The sequence below is a fragment of the Nanorana parkeri genome, unplaced genomic scaffold (assembly GCF_000935625.1).
Source record: "Nanorana parkeri isolate BGI_ZX_2015 unplaced genomic scaffold, ASM93562v1 scaffold37, whole genome shotgun sequence".
Lineage (NCBI taxonomy): Eukaryota > Metazoa > Chordata > Amphibia > Anura > Dicroglossidae > Nanorana > Nanorana parkeri.
In genome coordinates, this window is record NW_017306305.1 from 2,226,636 (window position 1) to 2,246,250 (window position 19,615).

Consider the following 19,615-nt stretch of genomic DNA (forward strand, 5'->3'; position numbering starts at 1 on the left):
TATATACATACATACATATATATATATACGTATATATATATATACAATTCATAATTGTTTTGATATTTGTAAGTGACACTATGTAATTCACTTATAGTTCTTGCCGCTTTAATTTACATTTGGCAGAAGATAATATTTTAGTATTGTTTTCTGCTAAATGTACTGTAAATTTTTTTGAACCTCCGTATTTGTTCTGGATTGTAGTGTGTGTGTGTGTGTGTGTGTGTGTGTGTGTGTGTGTATGATACTGTTCATATAAACGATTTGCTTTTATAGTTTGTAAGATTAGAAAATGATTTGTTTTTTTCCTATGGATGGACTTGTTTCTTTATGTGTTCCAGAAGTCTCTGTTCTAAGAAGCAAGGAGACTAGAATCAGCCCTGCTGAGATGGCACTCCTGGCATACCCTTTCTAGGGCACTTTCAACTGCTAGAAAACTGATGTTAGCCTCCCTATGGATTACAGAAAACAAAACAAAGATTCTGAATTGCCTGCGCTGGAAGAAAGCAGAATAGACGTGAATAATAGCAGGCAGGGAAGCTTCACGTCAGTTACTGTATGTGATATAACAATAATTACATTTACATTGTTAAGCTGCAAAAGGTTTTTCATTAAGACCTATCCCATTATTATGTCTAAAATGAAACCACCTTGGGTGTAAATCACCAGTGTAGATCTATAATAATGAATTTATACTGCACTGTCTAATGCAATCACATAGTTTACTTAAATGTATTTTAAATTCATGTTTGCAAAATATATATTTATGTTCTAAATGATTATTTAGATGCTACATCTTTTCACAATGATACAGTATATAGACACAAAGTTACATATTTTATGATTGTCCTTAGAGCTTTATTTCTTTTATATTTGAATAAACATCCGTCATTTTTCTAGTTTAATGAAAACTGTTAAAGCTGAACTTAGTAAAATATAGAAAAATCGAATTGATGCAGTTTAGTATTAATTTAAAAGACCATGAAACCCTCAAGGACCCTTTTGCTGCCAAGGCCTTTTTTTTTGCACACAATATAATCCATATTTTGGGCCTGAAAATTACTTAAAACCCCCAAACATTATATATTTTCTGAAAGGTAAGACCCTGTAGAATTAAATGGCGGCAGTTGCAAATTTTTATGTTAGGCAACTCTTTATCAAACACAAAATTCTAGTAAAAAATGCACTTAAGTTAAATTTAGTGCCCCAAAACACAATATAATACCCATTATGATATAAAAGATGAGGTTATGACGAGTAAATAGATACCCAACATGTCCAGGTAAAAATTGTTTGCGCCTATGAAACAGCGACAAAATTCAGTACCCCAAAAAGTCAATAGATGATGCTTTAAGAGCCCCTACAGCAGGTCATCAATTTAGAGATGCGTGTAAATATTGGTCCTAGAATTATTGCTCTCACTCTGGTGTGTGCAGGAATACCAAACATTTGTATTGTGATTGATTTTTTTTTTTACTTTAATTGCTATCATAGGGAGGCTTACAAGCCCCACCCCATGTGATAGCATAATGGTGGTGACAGGTACTCTTTACGGTGATACTGGGGGTCCAAAAGACCACTAGTGTCACCTTTCCACTTTTGCACATCGCACTTCAATAGCTTATTGCTGGGCTTCAGGAGCCCAGCAATGACAGTTCAGGCACCGGAGGTGATGCAATACGTATCTCTCCCGGTCCCATAGAAGTCGAGGAGATCAGTGAACAGACGTTCGCCGCTCTCCTCCCCAGCTTCCCGCCGACACTCGAGATGCCGGTCCCAGGCCAGCAGGAGGGACAGTAGAGCCCAGCAAAAACAGCGGGGGTGACGATTGGGGGGGCAGCCAGTTTACCTGCTCGTAGAAGCGATCTGATGGCGGAATCGCTTCTATTGTAAAGCTGCCAGTCAGCTCTACAAATGTAAACAGAGTCCCCGCGACTTTAGTCTGTTTAAATGGGCCCGCTACTATGTACGTCACTGGTCGCTAATGGGTTAAAGAGGAACTCCAGGAATCTAAAAAAATTACTCTGGCAGTGGGCTACCCCTGCACTGCAAGAGTAACTGTTCATTCTAGGGGCTCAAATAAAATACAATATACTCACTTGATTCTCGATTCCATTTGGCTGCTAGATAGGTCCCTGCCGCCTCTTCTCCCCCAGGCTCTGGCAGTCTAAGCCCCGCTGATGTCATCACGTCTAATGCAGATCCATTAACCTGCATTAGACATAAAGATGCCAAGGGACATTCCAAAGCTGGAATGGAGGGCAAGAGAACTGACCACCGCAGCACCGAGGATCAGGTGAGTATATGTTCTGTATTCTGTCCCCAACACCAAAATGACCAGTTATCCCTTGTAGTGCGGGGGTAGCCCCAATGCAATAAAATATATATAATATAAAAAAGCACATAAACAAAAGACTGGAAACACATTGTTTTCCTTTTGATGATCAGGGCTAGTTGTGTTTTGGATGTGTGTGTGCGCATGTGTGCGCGTGTGTGAATGTGGGGAAGTGTTTGGGATATTGATAGGTAATCAATCCTGACCATTATCATAAAAAAGAGGAACAAAGAGATGAAAGTGAACATGCTTAATAAACTGATAACAGCGCATTGTACAGTATTTGCATTTAAAAGATTCCAGAGTTTCAAAGCCCCAACTCTATGGAAACATTCGATGTAATATTTACAAAGCAGTATGGGAGCCATATTTGATTGGATATACGTGAACCAATTGTGTAGATATATTGTTGGCAGATTGTACAAAGATTTTACAATCAGACTGTTAAGGTGTGTGACCGGCGTACCTTCTTGATTACAAATGACAGAAGGAATGAGGACTAACTGAACTTCATTACATTTATCTGTATGAACAGGATTGATCATTCTGCTTCACAGGTTAGGTGAACACTAAATGATTCTTGTAGCCTACTACATAATAAAACCTATAGTAATCCGGAGGAAAATGAAGGCAATAGACTGTTATATTTCTTCCTTACTCCTGGGACTGGCAATTTGAACTGTGAAGCGGGATACATAGAGGGGAATGGGAGGGATTTACATGAAACTGATCTCAGTGGCTGATATGCCGAGAGAAGGAGGAGGAGAGCCCATTCACAGTTAACCAAATGCTTCATAATAGCAGAGTGCTTTATTACATCCAGAGCTGCAGCATGCAGATTTGCTGCAACACACAGGTTACATAGTTACATAGTATTTGAGGTTGAATAAAGACACATGTCCATCAAGTCCAACCTATTGTGTGTGTGTGTGTGTGTGTGTGTAAAGATCCCCGCGTCATCTCGTTTTTAGGAGTACTTGTACCCCTGTATATTACCTGTACCCCTGTATATTACCGTTTCTCAGGAAATCGTCAAAAAGGTACATTTTCTATTTCTATTGTAGCTGTGTATATGTAGAGAAGAAAAATGCTTGTTACGGCAAAACTAATTTTTTTAAATATTATTTCTTATATACAAAGTTAACTAAAAGTACTATGCAAAACCAGCAACTCTGCAACCCCAATATTCTAAGGGATTGTAGTTCCTCCAATGGAGCGTCGTTTATTTCCCATGGCTCATCTATTACTGTTCCCTTAGCTTGGATTTATATATTGTGATTATATTAAATATAATACATTTACTAAGCATGTACGACTATGTTCTCCTGCATTGCAACAGGTCATTTAAAGCCCATCTCTAGCTTAATTTTATTAAATAAATAAATACCCCTGTAGGTGCAAAATAAAGTAAACAGCTCCTCCTGAAATACATTCTCAAGCCCCAGTTAATGCTGTAACTGTAGACTCACAGCTTCATAATCCAGCTCTGGTCCTCTTTGGGTTGACACCCAGCCTCATTCAACCTCCTTCCTGTGAGCCCAGGGCAGAGCCGTAGCTAGCTCCTTTTGCGCCCGAGGCAAGAACAGAAAATTGTGCCCCACAACAGACAGATTTTTATTTATTTATTATTACTGTTGGGGGGCTTTGGGGAAATATCAGGGGTCTAAACAGACCCCTGACATTTCCCTTTTGAAATAGAAAAAGAGATTGAGGACGCAAAGTCATATACAGGCGGGGGAGACCAGCGGGCCCTGGCTACGCCCCCTCTCAGCTGCGCATGAGGCGAGTGCCTCACTCGCCCCATGGTAGCTACAGCCCTGGCCCAGGGTGTCAAGGACCCGCTCCCTGGGAGTCATCAAGCCGTCCTGGCTCAAAGAAGAATTCAGCAGGGACCATATGTTGCTGTACTCTGCAGCATTTAAGACCACCCACCACTAAAGTAAGACGAGCCGTGAGGTCACCCAACTGGACCAAAGACAGGATTTAAGGGATGTATACATTGATTTTTTTAAAAGGTGGTTTCAGTGAGAGGGTATCCTAGCAACTGGAGTTAGGCCTTAATATCTCAGTACCAGTTGTCTTATGTAACTTCACAGTATGTTGATTTTTCTCAGTACATCCAAATAATTGTAACATTAATAAAGTGAGCAGTTAACTAAACGTTTATTGAAAAAAGATTTCAATAAACGTGTAGTTTCAATATATAACTGCCATAATCATTGGATATATTTTGCTACAATCAATTAAGCTGATCATTAATGCAAATCAAAAATAGTTATGCACTTAGAAATGTATGATTTTAACCTTCTGGCGCAAAGTATACAAAATCATCTCTATCCTAATGGGCAAGTATATGCCACCTACTCCACAGGTAGCTCTTCTCAATGTCAGGTCGGTTGGTCTCACTACCTTACAATTTAAGCTAATGCTACATGTTCTGACAGCGGCCAAACGCATAAATAGCAAAAGCCTGGCTGACTAGCTCCCTATCTATAGCAGAAGTAATACCACATGCCTAAGTTTGAAAAAATGTGGGAACCTTGGGTCACCCATTTCCTCTCCCCGTCCTTTGACCGACTCCTGCTAAATCTGTGAGGCGGTCACTATTCAGACTATTAATTTTTTTGGGGGGTAGGGGGTTTCCCTTCTCTCTTCTACTCTTCTTACCTTTCCCCCTCTTTTCTACTTGACCTCCTGTTCTTATAAACTTCATCTGTCTACCTGGATGCCGTCATGGTAGTTTTTTGTTTTGCTTTTTTTCCTATGCTCCCTTATCACGAGGTCAACTGTTGCAGCTACTGAACCATCTCTGATACCTTCACATTACATTGCATACTGCTGCTCTGTATTATTATTGACACTCTTCTGTATATGCTACATACTTTTGTATCAATGTTAAAAACTTAATAAAACTCTTTGAAAAGAAAAAAAAGAAATGTATGATTCTCTGAACAAAATAACTTGATACCAAATGATACAGTGAATGTAAATATATACTTTTATGTGTAAAGGTTAATATTTTAAAAAGTATGACATCACTTATCCTACTATAAGTTATTGTCAACAAAACTAGACCTAGCAGACAAAATAAATGAATTACAATCTCTTACCTTAGGTGGTTTAAAAGGATAGTCTGGAGAGAAGACAATATCGAGGAAGAAAACACCCCCTTCATACACAGAACCAGGAGGACCCAGTATAGTGGATCTCCATTCATATATGTTATCTCCTTTGGGTCCAGCACTGTAATAGAAACATCACAAAATGATGAATTAGGTGTGATGTGCACATTTTTAAATAATCTTGGAAAATTACACTGCATTTTAACAGGACACAGTGAATATAGAATAAAGGTAAATAAAGACCACAACTACAATACATATCTGGATCTTTCTACACTATTATGTCACAGATCTGCTTGTACACCCTTCTATTTCCAGTAGCTAAGCCTGCCAATTGACTCCTACTTCCCCTGCTGCATGCAGTACTGCCCACTTTTGCCGAGAGGGGAGGTCATCATCTTTTACAACGTACCACTCCTATCTGAGCACTATTTATAAGCTCTGTATCTGCAGCAGATTGATAACATCATCTCAGCCTAGACAAAGTACTTTGTAGCTTATGACTTATTTTAAATGATTAAAGGTAAAGCTTTTTTGAGAATTTAAACTATTGCTGTATATTGTAATATTTCACAATTTTTACTTGTAAAGTTACTGAAAAGTGCACTCTAACTCCTTATTAAAAGTGAAACTTTTTTTTATTTTTGAACTCAGGGTATAATTTGTACAAACTACCTTTTTTTCCAAACTTTTGCGATCACACTCTGCTTTAGCCAACCAAGCTGTAACAATTTTTATCATCCCATTTACCTTTGCACTTTGTCCAAACCACTGGCAAGTCTAATAAAATTTAAGCTGGATTAATTTGACAGCAACATACCTAGGCATTTTTTTCCAATCTGATATGCAATCCCTATCTTGTGTTTACCATGGACAGCTGCCTTTGCTGACCGCTACCTGAGGCTGTCACTTTATCTTGGCGATACACAGTTCACTTCTAACAAAATCAGCATAAACTGAAGACATTATGTACAGCAGAGTCTCACATACATCTCTGACCAAATATGCAAGGGCTGTCATGTTCTTGATCTCCATTATAATGCGCATTGTTTTGTTTTTAAATGCAATTAACTTTAAAGACTGAACACAGCATTTTTTATTTAAATAACCTTACAAAATGTCTGTAAAGATTGTCATTCATCCAGGTCATGGTATATCTGTAAAAAAATAAGTCAAGGCAACTGGACTTGCTGTATTTTTTTATAGTCAACATACCATGTCCTCAATTATGTACAAACACTCAGCGATCACTGATCGCTGAGTGTTTGCACTCGCTCTCCTCTCTGCCACGCTGTCACAGGAGGCTGAGCGAGCGGAGCAGTGAGGAGAGCTCAGCCTCCTGTGACAGCATGGGCTGTCTCCGCCCCCACACCGCTCTGCCGGACTGTGATGCGGTGTGGGAGGAGAGACACGAGAGAAATCACGAATGCGCCGATGTATCGGCAGGAAAATGGCACTTTCGGCATTTAGCCAAAAGTGCAATTTTCGGCCGATATGTTTCGGCGGCCGATATATCGGTGCATCCCTACTATTTTATGTTAGGGATATAGTAATATAATGATGATGGGCATCATAACACTGCAGCACATACCCCTACTCACTTACCTTAGGAAAAAGGTCTTCTGCCAGTTCAGATTTTCTCACTGGATAGCTATGGTTTTAGCCCAAGATACCATACTCAATACGTAGATGGTAAAAATTGTGCAGAGATATATGACCTTCATGTAGAGTTCATTTAAAATCTTCATATCAGTTTTCAAAACTCAAGTATTTTACCATGATAATCCACAATAAAAGATGGAAGTGTGTTTTATATACATGGAAAGCCGTTTCTAATATAATAAAATATTACTTAACCGTACATATGTTCTGACATTTAAACAGAAAATTGGCCAAATAAAAATCCGCTGCAGAAACATCTCCTGCTAAAAAAGATGTTTATCCACCGATTTGTCAGGAACAGCTTATAGAGCGACTAATTATTAACTTTTCTACTTGTAACGGCTTTGCTATGATCAGTTAATTAAAGCGGAACTCTAGGCATATAAAAAAGAAACAAATGAATGAAGCAGTGTAAGCACCTGATTTTGACCTGGTATCAGCATTTGCTGTCTCTATAGAACAGAGCTGGAGTGTGAGAAGAAGTAGAAGCACAAGGAGCCAATCAGGTTATAGAACAATGTTCATTCAAAAACTAACTGGTAGTCTATCCAGTCCAGAATATATAATAGACCACATAAATAAGAAACAATGTTTTATTAACATTGGCAATGAATCCAACTCACATTCCTAAACCCTATTAAAAAAAAAAAAACTTCTCTGAATGTCATCTGAGGTGATTATCTACAAGCACGATTGCACATACATATTCCCCTATAAAGGTTTCCTGGAGGAGATTGGGATGACATAAGCTCTACTTGTTTCATGGATCAAGGTCCATTTCTTCAGGAGATGAGAGGTATCAAACCTGCTTGAATAAAACTGTATATAGTCCACTGAAGTTAGCCATCCAGGAGAGTAGCAGGCAAGGGAGCCACTGGCGACCAAAGCGAGGAGCAATCTTCCCAAGCCTTAAACTTTCAAACCATAGGCATCAATAAAATGGGAAGAGTCACAAATCACATCCAAGTTGCAGTATTTGCAGTGCAATGAAACATTCTGATAGAAAAAGAAAGCAGAGTGAGATAGCTGAGCTCATCACTGTGCTGCTTCTACCATTGCTGGCCATTCACAGGGTATGAACGGGGAGGAGACCTGTAAGTGTTAATGAACTGCAGCAGAGAAAAATCAGGTCTACTCCCTGCGAGAAGGGGCTGTTTGGGGTGGCAGAGAACTGAATGGACAGAAATCTAAATACTATAAATCCTGTATCTGTGATACTCTGCTTAAATGTTTTCACAGAAAAACAAACAGAAAAACTACGTCTGCCATGGTCAAGAGCTGGTGATACAGCTTATAAATCAAGCAAAGGTATATCCCCCCAGAAAAATCTAAGCCTGCAGCCCAAGTGCAAGCAACTAAAGAGTAAAAGTGTAGGATCTAAAGAGATTTTTATTTTAGATATCAATTGCAACAGGGATACGTTGTTTCTAAAACAGTAGAATGACCGGCCAATCCCAGATGTAATCTGTCAAGTTTGTATTGATTGCATACATTTGGGAAACCTTTGGGGTGGATTTTGAGCTCCAAAAGGTACTGAAGGAAACACATTCTCATGAAATCTTCTGCTGAATGTGCTTCTATAATTCTTTGAAGCACTTGCTCATATTATTAAATAGCCTGGAAGAACGTTGAAGTAAACCTGTGTCCAGACTATACAAACCAAAATAATTGAATATTCTGAACAAGCAGTAAAAGTTCTTTAACACAGGCTCTTATTCATCTCTGTATCTATAAATTCTCATTCACACTGGGAGTTTTGCAAAGCTTTTACAAATTGAAAAAAACGCCCAAAAAAACCCCATTTACTTCACATTTTTTGCTTGTAGAAAAATGCCCGTCACTTGAAGAAAGTACATGAGCTTCTTTGTGGCAGAATCTGTACTTCTTGGTCCCATAGACTTCAATGGAAATGCTCAAAAACACACGTTTGCTGCACCGTACCACATTTATTATGCACGTTTGCCCATTCACATCATAGTGTCACGATATGCTTGCAAAAACACGTGACTATATGTACGCACAAACAAATGTGCAAGAATGTGCTACACAAAACGCAAAGATGCTATCGCTCAGGTAAGGGCTAAGCATTGTGAAGAAATGTATTCTCAAAGTTCACAACAGAGGCACTGCAGTCTTTGTTATCCCCTATTACTTTCTATTATACCACAATCTTGGCAGCCTGCTAGCCCTCCAATGTAGAGCATGTATTTCTAAGCTGTTAGAAACCTGCTGAAATCAAACATGATACCATCGCTTTTCTCTTACATAACTCTTCTCTTTGCTAATATGGATGCACAACTGCAAACAGTAGCAGGTCAAAAGCAGGGAAAGATAGATTCTTATAGAAAGAAGAACATTTAGGGCAGAAACATACTCTTCCCATGCAGTGCTTTGCATCATTTAATTTGAATGGCACCAGGGTGGCTCATGATAGAGCTGGTCCAGACATGTCAATCTACAAAGAAGACCTGTTTAAACCTACAGCATGCTGCTGGGATGTAGACCAGCTCTATCATGAGTCACACCGGCGGCAGGCTTCTTAGTCCGCTATTCTGCACCCTGGCCACACAATGCTGATGATCTGGGGCTCATTTTAATCTAAGACACTGTTCCCCAGTGCTAGGTAACAGGCTAGATCAAACGTAGTGCAGAAACTCATTAAAATTCCCCGACAAGGGAAGTCTTGGCTACTTTGCTCAGTCTGCTGCTTTCACTATAAAGGGCAGATTAAAAAAAAAGATTATAGTGGCAATGGCAACTAGGGCTGCAACTAATGATTATTTTCATACTCAATTAGTTGGCCGATTATTTTTTCGATTAATCGGATCAAAATAAATACCATCCTTAATCTAAGATTAAATACACAAATGCAGTGTTACAAAGTTTACTTTAGTGTACTGCATGCACAATTTTTTGCAATCGCACTGTGCTGGAACGCATGGAATTGAGGTACTGTGTGTTCCAGTGTGAGCAATCACACTGTGGGCGGGAGTTGCATTTGGGGTGCCATTGAAATGAATGGTACTGCAACGTAGCAGAATTTGTCAGGCCGGAAACAAAAATGACTCTTTTCCACCTTTTATATATTTTTTGAAATAATTGTGTTGTAAGCACATGGCGCTTGAAAAGCTTCAGCCAGGGAATGACAGCTGACGGTGGCAAGATTCCGCAGACGGCAGCTAAATATAAATACAGCAGGTAGTGGGCTGGTGCAATAGCAGACAGGCTATTGCACCGCCCACTGCTTGTTGTGCTCTCCTCCCAGCATGGAGGAGAGAGCTAGGGGATCCAACCAACTAATTGACAAGGAGAATAGTTGACAACTATTCTCATAATCGATTATTTGGTTGCAGCCCTAGTGTCAACCTTTTAAAGACCTTCAAGACAGGACTATACAATTCCTAATCCAATACTATCTGCCAACATTGCCATTAAAAAAACAGATTTATAAAAAGAAGGCAGATTAAAATCTACATTTTATTGTTTGGTAAACTGCAAAAAAAAAAACAATGCACGAAATGTCAACACATTCACTGTTAGGAAGTGTTCAGAAAATGATGGCAATCTTAGAACATAAAAGAAAGCCGAGTTAGGCATATAAGCGTAGTATCAAGGGTCTCAACCTATAGTATGATTAGAGAGCATGACCCTGTACTGTATATTGGTGATAAAAAATGTGTTTAATCTAATACCTTCAGCCATAAAACATACAATACACTTTAAAAGCCACTAAAATAGTTATTAACAAATATATCTTGCACCGAATTTAGCACCTACAATTAAGCAAAGTCTGTATTTTTTATAGCTGCTGCCTTGTACTTTTTGATAGCCAGGTGAAGTCCCTGTTTAAAAACACTGCATGATCTACTTTTCAATTAGCGTATGGTAAAAAAGAAATCCAACACTAGTGGCAATTTCGCACCTCTACAGGAGAGGTTATCATTCATCCCTTTTGAAAGTGCACATTGCTGGAAACCACACCAAATTAAACAAACAGGACTTTTTTTTTTAAACACAGCACCAAAAATGCAGAGGTGTGAAATGACCCGAAGACAAGGCTGGCCAAACCCAGGAGCCAGGCAGCCAATGCTCCTAAAAAATGTATAGTGGGCACCTAATGTTTCAGGTTCTCTCTAGATGTTGTCAATGGAGCTGGCTTCCAAAAAAAAAAATCCTACTGGCTCCTGGATTGGACAGACTGGCACCTAATATCGATATTTGTCTACCACTGCCGTAAAATACTCCAAAGTACAACATGGCCCTCTTATAACAGAGCATTAACATGACTTCACTACCATCACCAATCTAGACAAAGAAAAGAAAAGTTAATTCTCATTTAAGTACAGGGAGCAGCCATGGCTTCCTCCTTATTGTAAACTGTGTTAGACTTCTACGAGAAGTGAACCACAATGCAAAAATCTTAGAGCTTGTGTCAGTGTCAGCACATTTCTCTTGAAAGACTGAATCTTTTGGGAGTTTCCTGTCTGACACCATCATATTTTCTCTGTGCTGCTCTCCAGGGCTGAAAATACCATTACAAAGAACAACATTCACCTTGTTTCTTCTCACAAAGGAAAAATGTGTGTTTTCTATAAAAGAATACCTGTCACATATATATATATATATATATATGTATATCTGTCACATATATATTGAACTCAGCCATTATGTGGGCTAAATCCAATGTTTACTGGCAGCTAGCAACATTACTGTGGCCTTAGGCACTGCTTGCCTCAAGCCATAGTAATGACATTTGTTCCTAGTGAGGCTGCAGATGGATTTGCACAGCTCAGCAAATGTATACCGGTACTCTCCAAGGGTTACAGATACATGCTCATCTTCAGGGCAATGTAAAGTGGCTCTACATATTTTTCCTTTTATTTTTTGTCTGGCCTATAATAAATATAAAACAAAATGTTTTTCTTGAGGTAGATAAAAAATATTGCATAATAATGTGTTGTAGTCTTTTATTTAGCCAGTGGCTGGAGCTATAGTTTTCTTTTTACATTTTTAGCTAGTGACAATTTCAGCTGTGCTTATATATAAAGAAAGCCCTCTGTTTAGAGAACTCAGTGAGGTTGATTTACTAGAGGCAAATAAGATTTTCACTTTGCAAGGGAAGTTTCCCACAGCTTAGTGAATGGGGCAAAGCTCTGCTGACTTCCATCATCCAATCACATGCAAGCAAAAAGACAGTTTTTTCAACCAGTAAATGACCGAGTCCTTTTTAACGTTTTTTTGCACCCATGTTATAATCCACATTTACTGTAGAATAAAATAATGACAGTTGCAAATTGTTATGTTACGCGATATTAGCGCAACTTATTATCAAACCCCAAAATTTAGCCAAAAATGCACTTAAGTTAAATTTTGTGCCCCAAAACACAATAAAATACCCATTTTTAAAAATAAAATATAAAAGATGAGGTTACATCGGGTAAATAGATACCCAACATGCCCAGGTTAAAAATTGTGTGCGTCTGTGAAACGGAACAAAATTCAATATCCCAAAAAGTCCATAGACGACGCTTTAAAAGCCCCCATAGGTCATCAATTTTGAAATACGCATACATAGGCCTAGAATTATTTTTCTCACTCTGACGTGCTCGACGATACCCAACATGTGTAGCGCGATCATCGTTTTCCTACGTAGGTGCACCTGACGCATGTTTACGTTATGACGTGTGTGCTCGCAGGGACGGGGGACTTTAATGTTTTTTAAATTATTTTTACATTTATTTAATTTGATATTTTTAAAAACTGTTGGTTTTTGTTTTACTTTAATTGCCATCACATAGGGGGCTTACAAGCCCCCCATGTGATAGCAGATTGGTGGTGACAGGTACTCTTTAAGGTGATACTGGGAGTCCAAAAGACCCCTACTATTACCTTTCCACTTTAAATAAGTTATTGAAGTGCAGATAGCCCTTAAATAGCTTATCGCTGGACTTCAGGAGCCCAGCAATGACAGCTATGGGGCCAGAAGTGATGTAACCTGCATCGCTCCCGGTCCCATAGAACGGGGAGGAGAGCGGTGAACGGATGTTCGCCGCTCTCCTCCCCTGCTTCCCACCAACGCCCAAGATGCGGGTACTGGGCCCGCAGGAGGGGCAGTTGAGCATGGGAAACACGACGGGGGTGTCGGGCGGGCAGTTTGTCGGCCCGTAGAATCGGTCTGGCGACAGCTGAGTCACAAGAATTGCTTCTATTGTAAAGCAAATTGTATCAAAAATTAGCCGATATTTCCAGAGGCTACTTGGGTACTTTAAAAAAGAGAACTGCCCGTCTGTTTCCACAGAATAGCCAGTACACCTCTAGTAAATGGATCCTTTATATTAAGCCAAAAAGACTGAGAAAAGCAGGGCAATTGCTAAGTGGCCTTTAGTTAGTTTCAGTAAAATAAAATTGAGCAAGTATATGAAGAGCAATTCTGCTGGTGAATTTAGAAGCAATGAAGTGACAGTTCAGATAGCCTACATCTACCATGTTAAGTTAATGTCATCTGCTTTCCAATACAGCTGACAGACTGACACTGATATATAGCTAGACATACGCCGACTCTGACAGCCCCCTAAGCTTTTCAGTGCGCAAGATTAAAACAAGCCTGCGAACCCTTCACTGAGTTTTATAGTAACAACCCCGGTAATGGTTATAATCTGTGGTCTCTATGCCAGTGATACAGCTGATGTAACACTTTAGATAACGAAGATGTCATTGTCAACAGAAACTAGGATGTCAAAGTGCCATCTTGAGCAGGTTAAAAAGGGATAAGCAACCATGTGCTGCCCGGCGATCAAAAGCGGAAACAAACTTGTCAGCATCTATGCCATGTATTTTGGCAGTACAATTACCAAAATGCAACCTGCTGCAAATATCATGCTGCATGTACGTGCGTGCAGTGTATAAACCACAGCATACTGGAGGTTTTTGTTTTACATACGATTAATTGATATCAATTTGAAATACCACTATGCCAGATCACACATTTTGTTTAAACAGTGTGGCTTGAAGTAACAATGGGAGTGTAGGAAGATCTGTTGACACATGAGTCCTGAATGTGTTCTCATTCAGTGCTGGCAATATATTTGCAGAGATTCATTGAGATTTGAACTCTACTAGGACACACATTACAGGTGTTCACATTGATATCTTATCAATGATTTGACCTGAACTGTTAAATACAGTAAACTCCCCATTATCCAGCATTCAAGCCACCGGCCACCCCCAAAAAAAAAAATCGAGGACATATTTTTTTTGCCCATTTGTGTTCCCATAATCATAATAATCTCCTTCTTTGTATCAGTGCTTTACTCTCTTTCTCCTTTTAACTTATCTCTTTCCTTCTTTCCATTCTATCTTTCTATTATCTTTTAATCCGTTGCTCGATCCCCACACCACTTAAGTGCTCTTGAATAGTGTACCCAACATGTGTCGTCACAGCTTGTAGTTTTGTCAGGGGTAAAGTGCATGTGCACTTAGTGTTCACATAAATGATAATGCCACTGTGTTTGTGTCTTCACTTCTATTCATCATGCTATGCGCACAAGACGCAACGGCAACCTTACGCAATGCACTCAGATCCCATCTTTTACTACTATGCATGTGGAACCCAGATATTATACTTTTCATTCTTTCCAACAGGAAAAAAAAGGTTTAAAAGGAGACCTGTAGGCACCAACATCACATCTTGTTACTGTAAAATTAAATAAAAGGCTATGTTACTATACTCCATATATTTAGGGGGTTATTCACAGAAGGGTGAAGAGTTTGGAGAAGGCAGGAGAAGTGAACAATCTAGGCCAAAATATCCGATTTGGAAAACTTTTCCAATTCAGCTCACTTTCCAGTTCAGCTATGTTGTCCTAGATTGTTCACTTCTCCTGCCTTCTCCAAACTCTTCACCCTTTTGTGAATAACCCTGTTAGTTTTAAAAAGATTGCATATCTCTGATTTCTCTGAGTAACAACTGTTGCTGAATTTCTGTGCTTCCAGGTAATGTCCCACAATGCCTTGTACCACACACGGGCACTCATGCTGTTGGGCTCCAGGCTAAAGGAGAGGCTAGCAAAGTAGACAGGTGGGTGGGGATGTGAGCAGGACATTGAGGAAGAGTGGAACTGTGAGGGAGTAGTGAAAAAAAACAGGGTACTAGTTTCTGAGAACACTACTTCTGTATAGATGATATAAGGAAAACAGAATGAAATGTGGACATGGGCATACAGGAAATGTATGTGAATATGGTTCTCAGCGTCTATTTAAAGTTATTTAAGGGGGCAAAATGGACATAGAAATTTAAAGATACAGGATGAGAGATGTTAAAACAAATATGAAATCTTTGCTTAATGACTTGAGTTACGCTTTAAATGATGCAAAATAGGAATTCCTGGAATCCCAATAACATGAATTGAGACTCCTCCTGTATGTTAAACTATGATTAGCGCATCAGTTAAAGCACAACAAAACAAAATACTAAGCAAACATAGTCTGGCAAACATGTATATTGTATTTGCAATTCATTAACCAGTTTATACAGCTTTCTACAGATAATAACAGCCTGATGCCTACTGACATGGACAGATTTGCTGAAACCCTTACAGCTTATTGATGCAATGCTTAATTTCCCCGGAAAAGGAAATAAAAACAATTGTCTCATGTATACTTGCATGCCTTTGGTATGTCATATAGCGAAGGAACGAAAGTGTAAAAAGATAAATTAATGCTTATTCTACAACTATATTCTAAAATGGTCTGGATAGATTAATAGGTACCCCTAGCAAATATTAAATAACTGATAATAATAATATTTCTAACTAACTGCTTTCTGTAATTAGTATCACAGGTCTTCAAACTTCTAATCAGTCAGTCAGCCTATTTAAATGGAGAAAAGTAGTAAATCTGCTGTTTGGTATCATTGTGTGTACCACACTGAACATGGAGCAGAGAAAGCAGCCTACAAGTGGCCTGATGTTCCTGTGACTACAGTTGCAAATATCACTGCAAGAGGTTTGAAGCTGAACTCCAGGAATGATCTTTCATGGAAACTTACAAGGCTTGGCTTACATTAGTATGCATAACTGATATTTGAGGGCTACTAGGGAATCGGAAAATGACTTAAAACTGACTCCACCTAAAACTGGTGGACAAAAGATTTAACCACAAAGCGAGTGGGGGCTTTTTTTCAGCTAGAGCGTTTAAAGTCAGGAACTCGCTGCCTATGCTCTAACAGTCTCCTGGACTAGTTCTGATCCCCAGTACAAAGTTATTAGGAGATTTTTCAGAATGTGATTATTAACATAACAGTCAATAAATTATACATTTTATTGTTTCCAACTTTTTTTATATCAAAGACAATTGCTTAAAACAACAAATAAAGGATTGATCAGCAAAAATCAATCACATTTTCAACCCGGGTCAAATGGCTCGGTTATCAGTGAAAATTATTTTCTATTAAACCATCCATTTTCTGAAGACACTTTTTCATTGAAATTATTATATTGAACAAAATATTGATATGTAGGCAATGATAGCTGAGATGGTTAGATCTACCCTACCAAAGGTTTAAAGTGGACCTTTACTTAAAAATCAGATTCTACCAGTGCATCCCTCTATGCATGATGATTAATAATAACAGACATGTCAGGTGTAAAATGCTGTGACTTTGAAATACACTTGCAGAGCATTCACTTCTTGCTTTGAAAGTGCAAATGACTTCAGTTTCCCAACATAATGCACACTGGGATCGCCTTGTATTCAGCAGAGCATTGTTGGGAAATCTCATGAGATCTCAGGGAAAGGCATTTTCCTCCCCTGAGATGATGTGCATGGTCACATGTCCTAGTCACATGTCTAGTCACATGTGCCAGAGTTTCAGGAGCTAGTAATCTGCTCTTAGTAAACATGGCCACTGCCAGCAGACTGGGGAAGAAAAGAGAATTAAGGTATTCAAAGAATACAAAGCCTGCAGTTATCTAGAAGTATGTGTTTGTAGATTACTAAACATTTCTAAGGGTGTGTTTGTTGTTATTTTAAAGATATGTGTAAAGGTCCGCTTTAATGTCTAGGAAGGTTGATGTTCCTAGACTTGTGCCATTCATTATAAATATATACCCTACCTTTTAACACATTTCATTTGTCTGGGAACAGAAAGAACCCATCTTCACTTTTCCGGTAAAGTCAATGGTGTCATTATATCGCCACATCTTTATGTGTTTGTGGATTGTTATAACTAAAAATTTCTAAAGATGTGTTTATTGTTATTTTAAAGATATGGGTAAATGTCCGCTTTAACAGACCCATTTTATTCCTCTCCTCTTCCATCTAACAGTTCTGTAAACAGAGGTTGATGTAATCTCTTTATTGCTCCCTCACTAATGGTACACCTCTATAACAATCTCTTGATATTACCCGTGGAAAATAATGGTACAAATCAACTTTACCGAGTTTTGTTTTTACTCTCTTGCTAAGGCTGCTACACCCCCTGACCATGGAGTTCTAAGCTCTTTATTATTCCCCCTCTCATGTCACAGCTCTCTAGAAATCCCTAGATAGCAGCTGTGCAAACTCTGTATAAAAATCAACTTTACCTATTGTTTCTTCTCTTCCCTCACTTCCTTCCCCATTGGTTAGATTTTTATGTTGTTTCTATGGTGCTCCTATACTAACAAGCAAACAGCCTGGATGCCCAAAAGAATAGGGTATGGCAAACATGAGATAATACAAAAATACACGAAAACCTTCATTGTAGGAAGAAACGAGTTCAGTGTTTACAAACCCTTCCCTCCTCCATTATAGCATTTACTTTTGCATTTTTCTTATTTTGCTTAGATGGACCATTTAAAGATGTATCCTAAAATACAGATTAAAGCATTATGGAGCATCTATAAATGTATCCTCAGAAAATACTACTAAGAATTCTACTCTGTCGCAGAAGGAAACTAAGATGGAAGAGGCATTCCATTGTCTAAAAGTAACATAGCTCAGGCTGGTATGTATTCCTATAAATGAAGAAGGTTGTTGCCCTAGAGTTCTGATGAACAATGTTTATCGGCCCTTCTTGCACTGCAAGCGTTAACCTGGCTCAGTTTGCATTAACCTTTGAATAATAAAGCACAGCTGGGAACGCTATAAAGAACAAACCGCGTAATGAATAATTAAAACCACCTACACAGCTTTGTATGGCTCACTCTACAGTGTGGATATTAGCAAACACATTACTGGAAAAGGAGCGGATAGTAAATCCTTTCAGTGCCGGAGAGTTAAGGGGGTAATCTTAGTTTTTACAAAAAACATGAACAATTAAAATTCATGACATTTAAATTCTAAGCAGTATGAATGCAATTGATGGAAAACGATGTATCCAGCTGAATACACCTGAATGAATAGGTGACACTTGATTCATTCATATTTCCTAATACATTAGACCAAAGGAAATTAAGTGTGAAATACAAAAAGAAAAAAAAAAAGGAAAATCTTTTCCCTGAAAGCTAAAACAGCAATAACGTTACTAAATAAACTACTTTTAGGTTCTTGAATAAAAGCTCTGGTGTTATGGCACTCAGCAGTCATCTTTGCAGTTGGCGCTCTGCAAGTTGTTCAGCACTCTCCAGATTCGGGAGAATTGGGGGTATACCAGAAGGAAGCAAAAACAATGGCTACAAGAATACAAAACTACTTCCCAATGAGACACAGGGCACTGAAGAAGCAGATAATAATATGCACGGTCACTGCCCAGTTTCTGCATTGACTTTCTAGAGCAGGGGTCTCAAACCTCCGGCGATCCAGCTGTGAAACTACAAATCCCATGATGCATCTCTCTTCGGGAGTCATGTCTGTGGCTGTGAGAATCTTGCAATGCCTCATGGGATTTGTAGTTCAACCACAGCTGGAGGGCCGGAGGTTTGAGACCCCTGTTCTAGAGCATGTTCAGTACCATTAAGGTACAAAATGAGGTTTATAGACTTTTTGTCCCAGGAATAAGAGTCCAACCTCTGGGCGTTTTAATACCTACTGAGATTCCCATTGTGTTGCCACTTTTGCTACAAATCTTCCAGTAGAACAGCTATTAGTGCATAACAATCCCATTCTCTAACATGCACACAACCTAACTTCTGGGGGGAAAAATGGTTAAAAGAATGGATGAGCTTTAAAAACTAGATAATGGGGGGGAGGGTAAAATAAAAACCAAAAAATCAAAAGTAAACTACCACTCGTGAAAGATAACAAATACAGGATTAGATAGTGGGCTCACTGCAGTCAACAAAGTCAACATAGTCAAAGTAGTAAATCAAGCCAATATAGAGAGCATACTAAATGTAGTCAATAAAGTAAATCTAATTGCCCAAGGTGATCCAAGTAGGAATGGACCAACCGTAACAGGTACAATTAAAATTAGTAGTGGGGAGCAAGAGGGAAACAAATGTTTAACCAGTAAATGTACAAAAATTAAATGTATGTTCACCAATGCTAGAAGTCTAGCAAATAAAATAACAGACCTTGA

The 19,615-nt window shown here is 38.8% G+C and overlaps 1 protein-coding gene across 1 annotated transcript in view; it reads right to left on the reverse strand.

Annotated features, from left to right (window-relative positions):
• LOC108798345 (ubiquitin-conjugating enzyme E2 E2) overlaps nucleotides 1-19,615 on the reverse strand; it is a 183,876-nt gene that overhangs the window by 24,974 nt on the left and 139,287 nt on the right. The window contains exon 4 of the mRNA XM_018570087.1: nucleotides 5,446-5,578. Coding sequence (XP_018425589.1) covers nucleotides 5,446-5,578 — 133 coding nt within the window. The remainder of the gene's footprint in view (nucleotides 1-5,445; nucleotides 5,579-19,615) is intronic.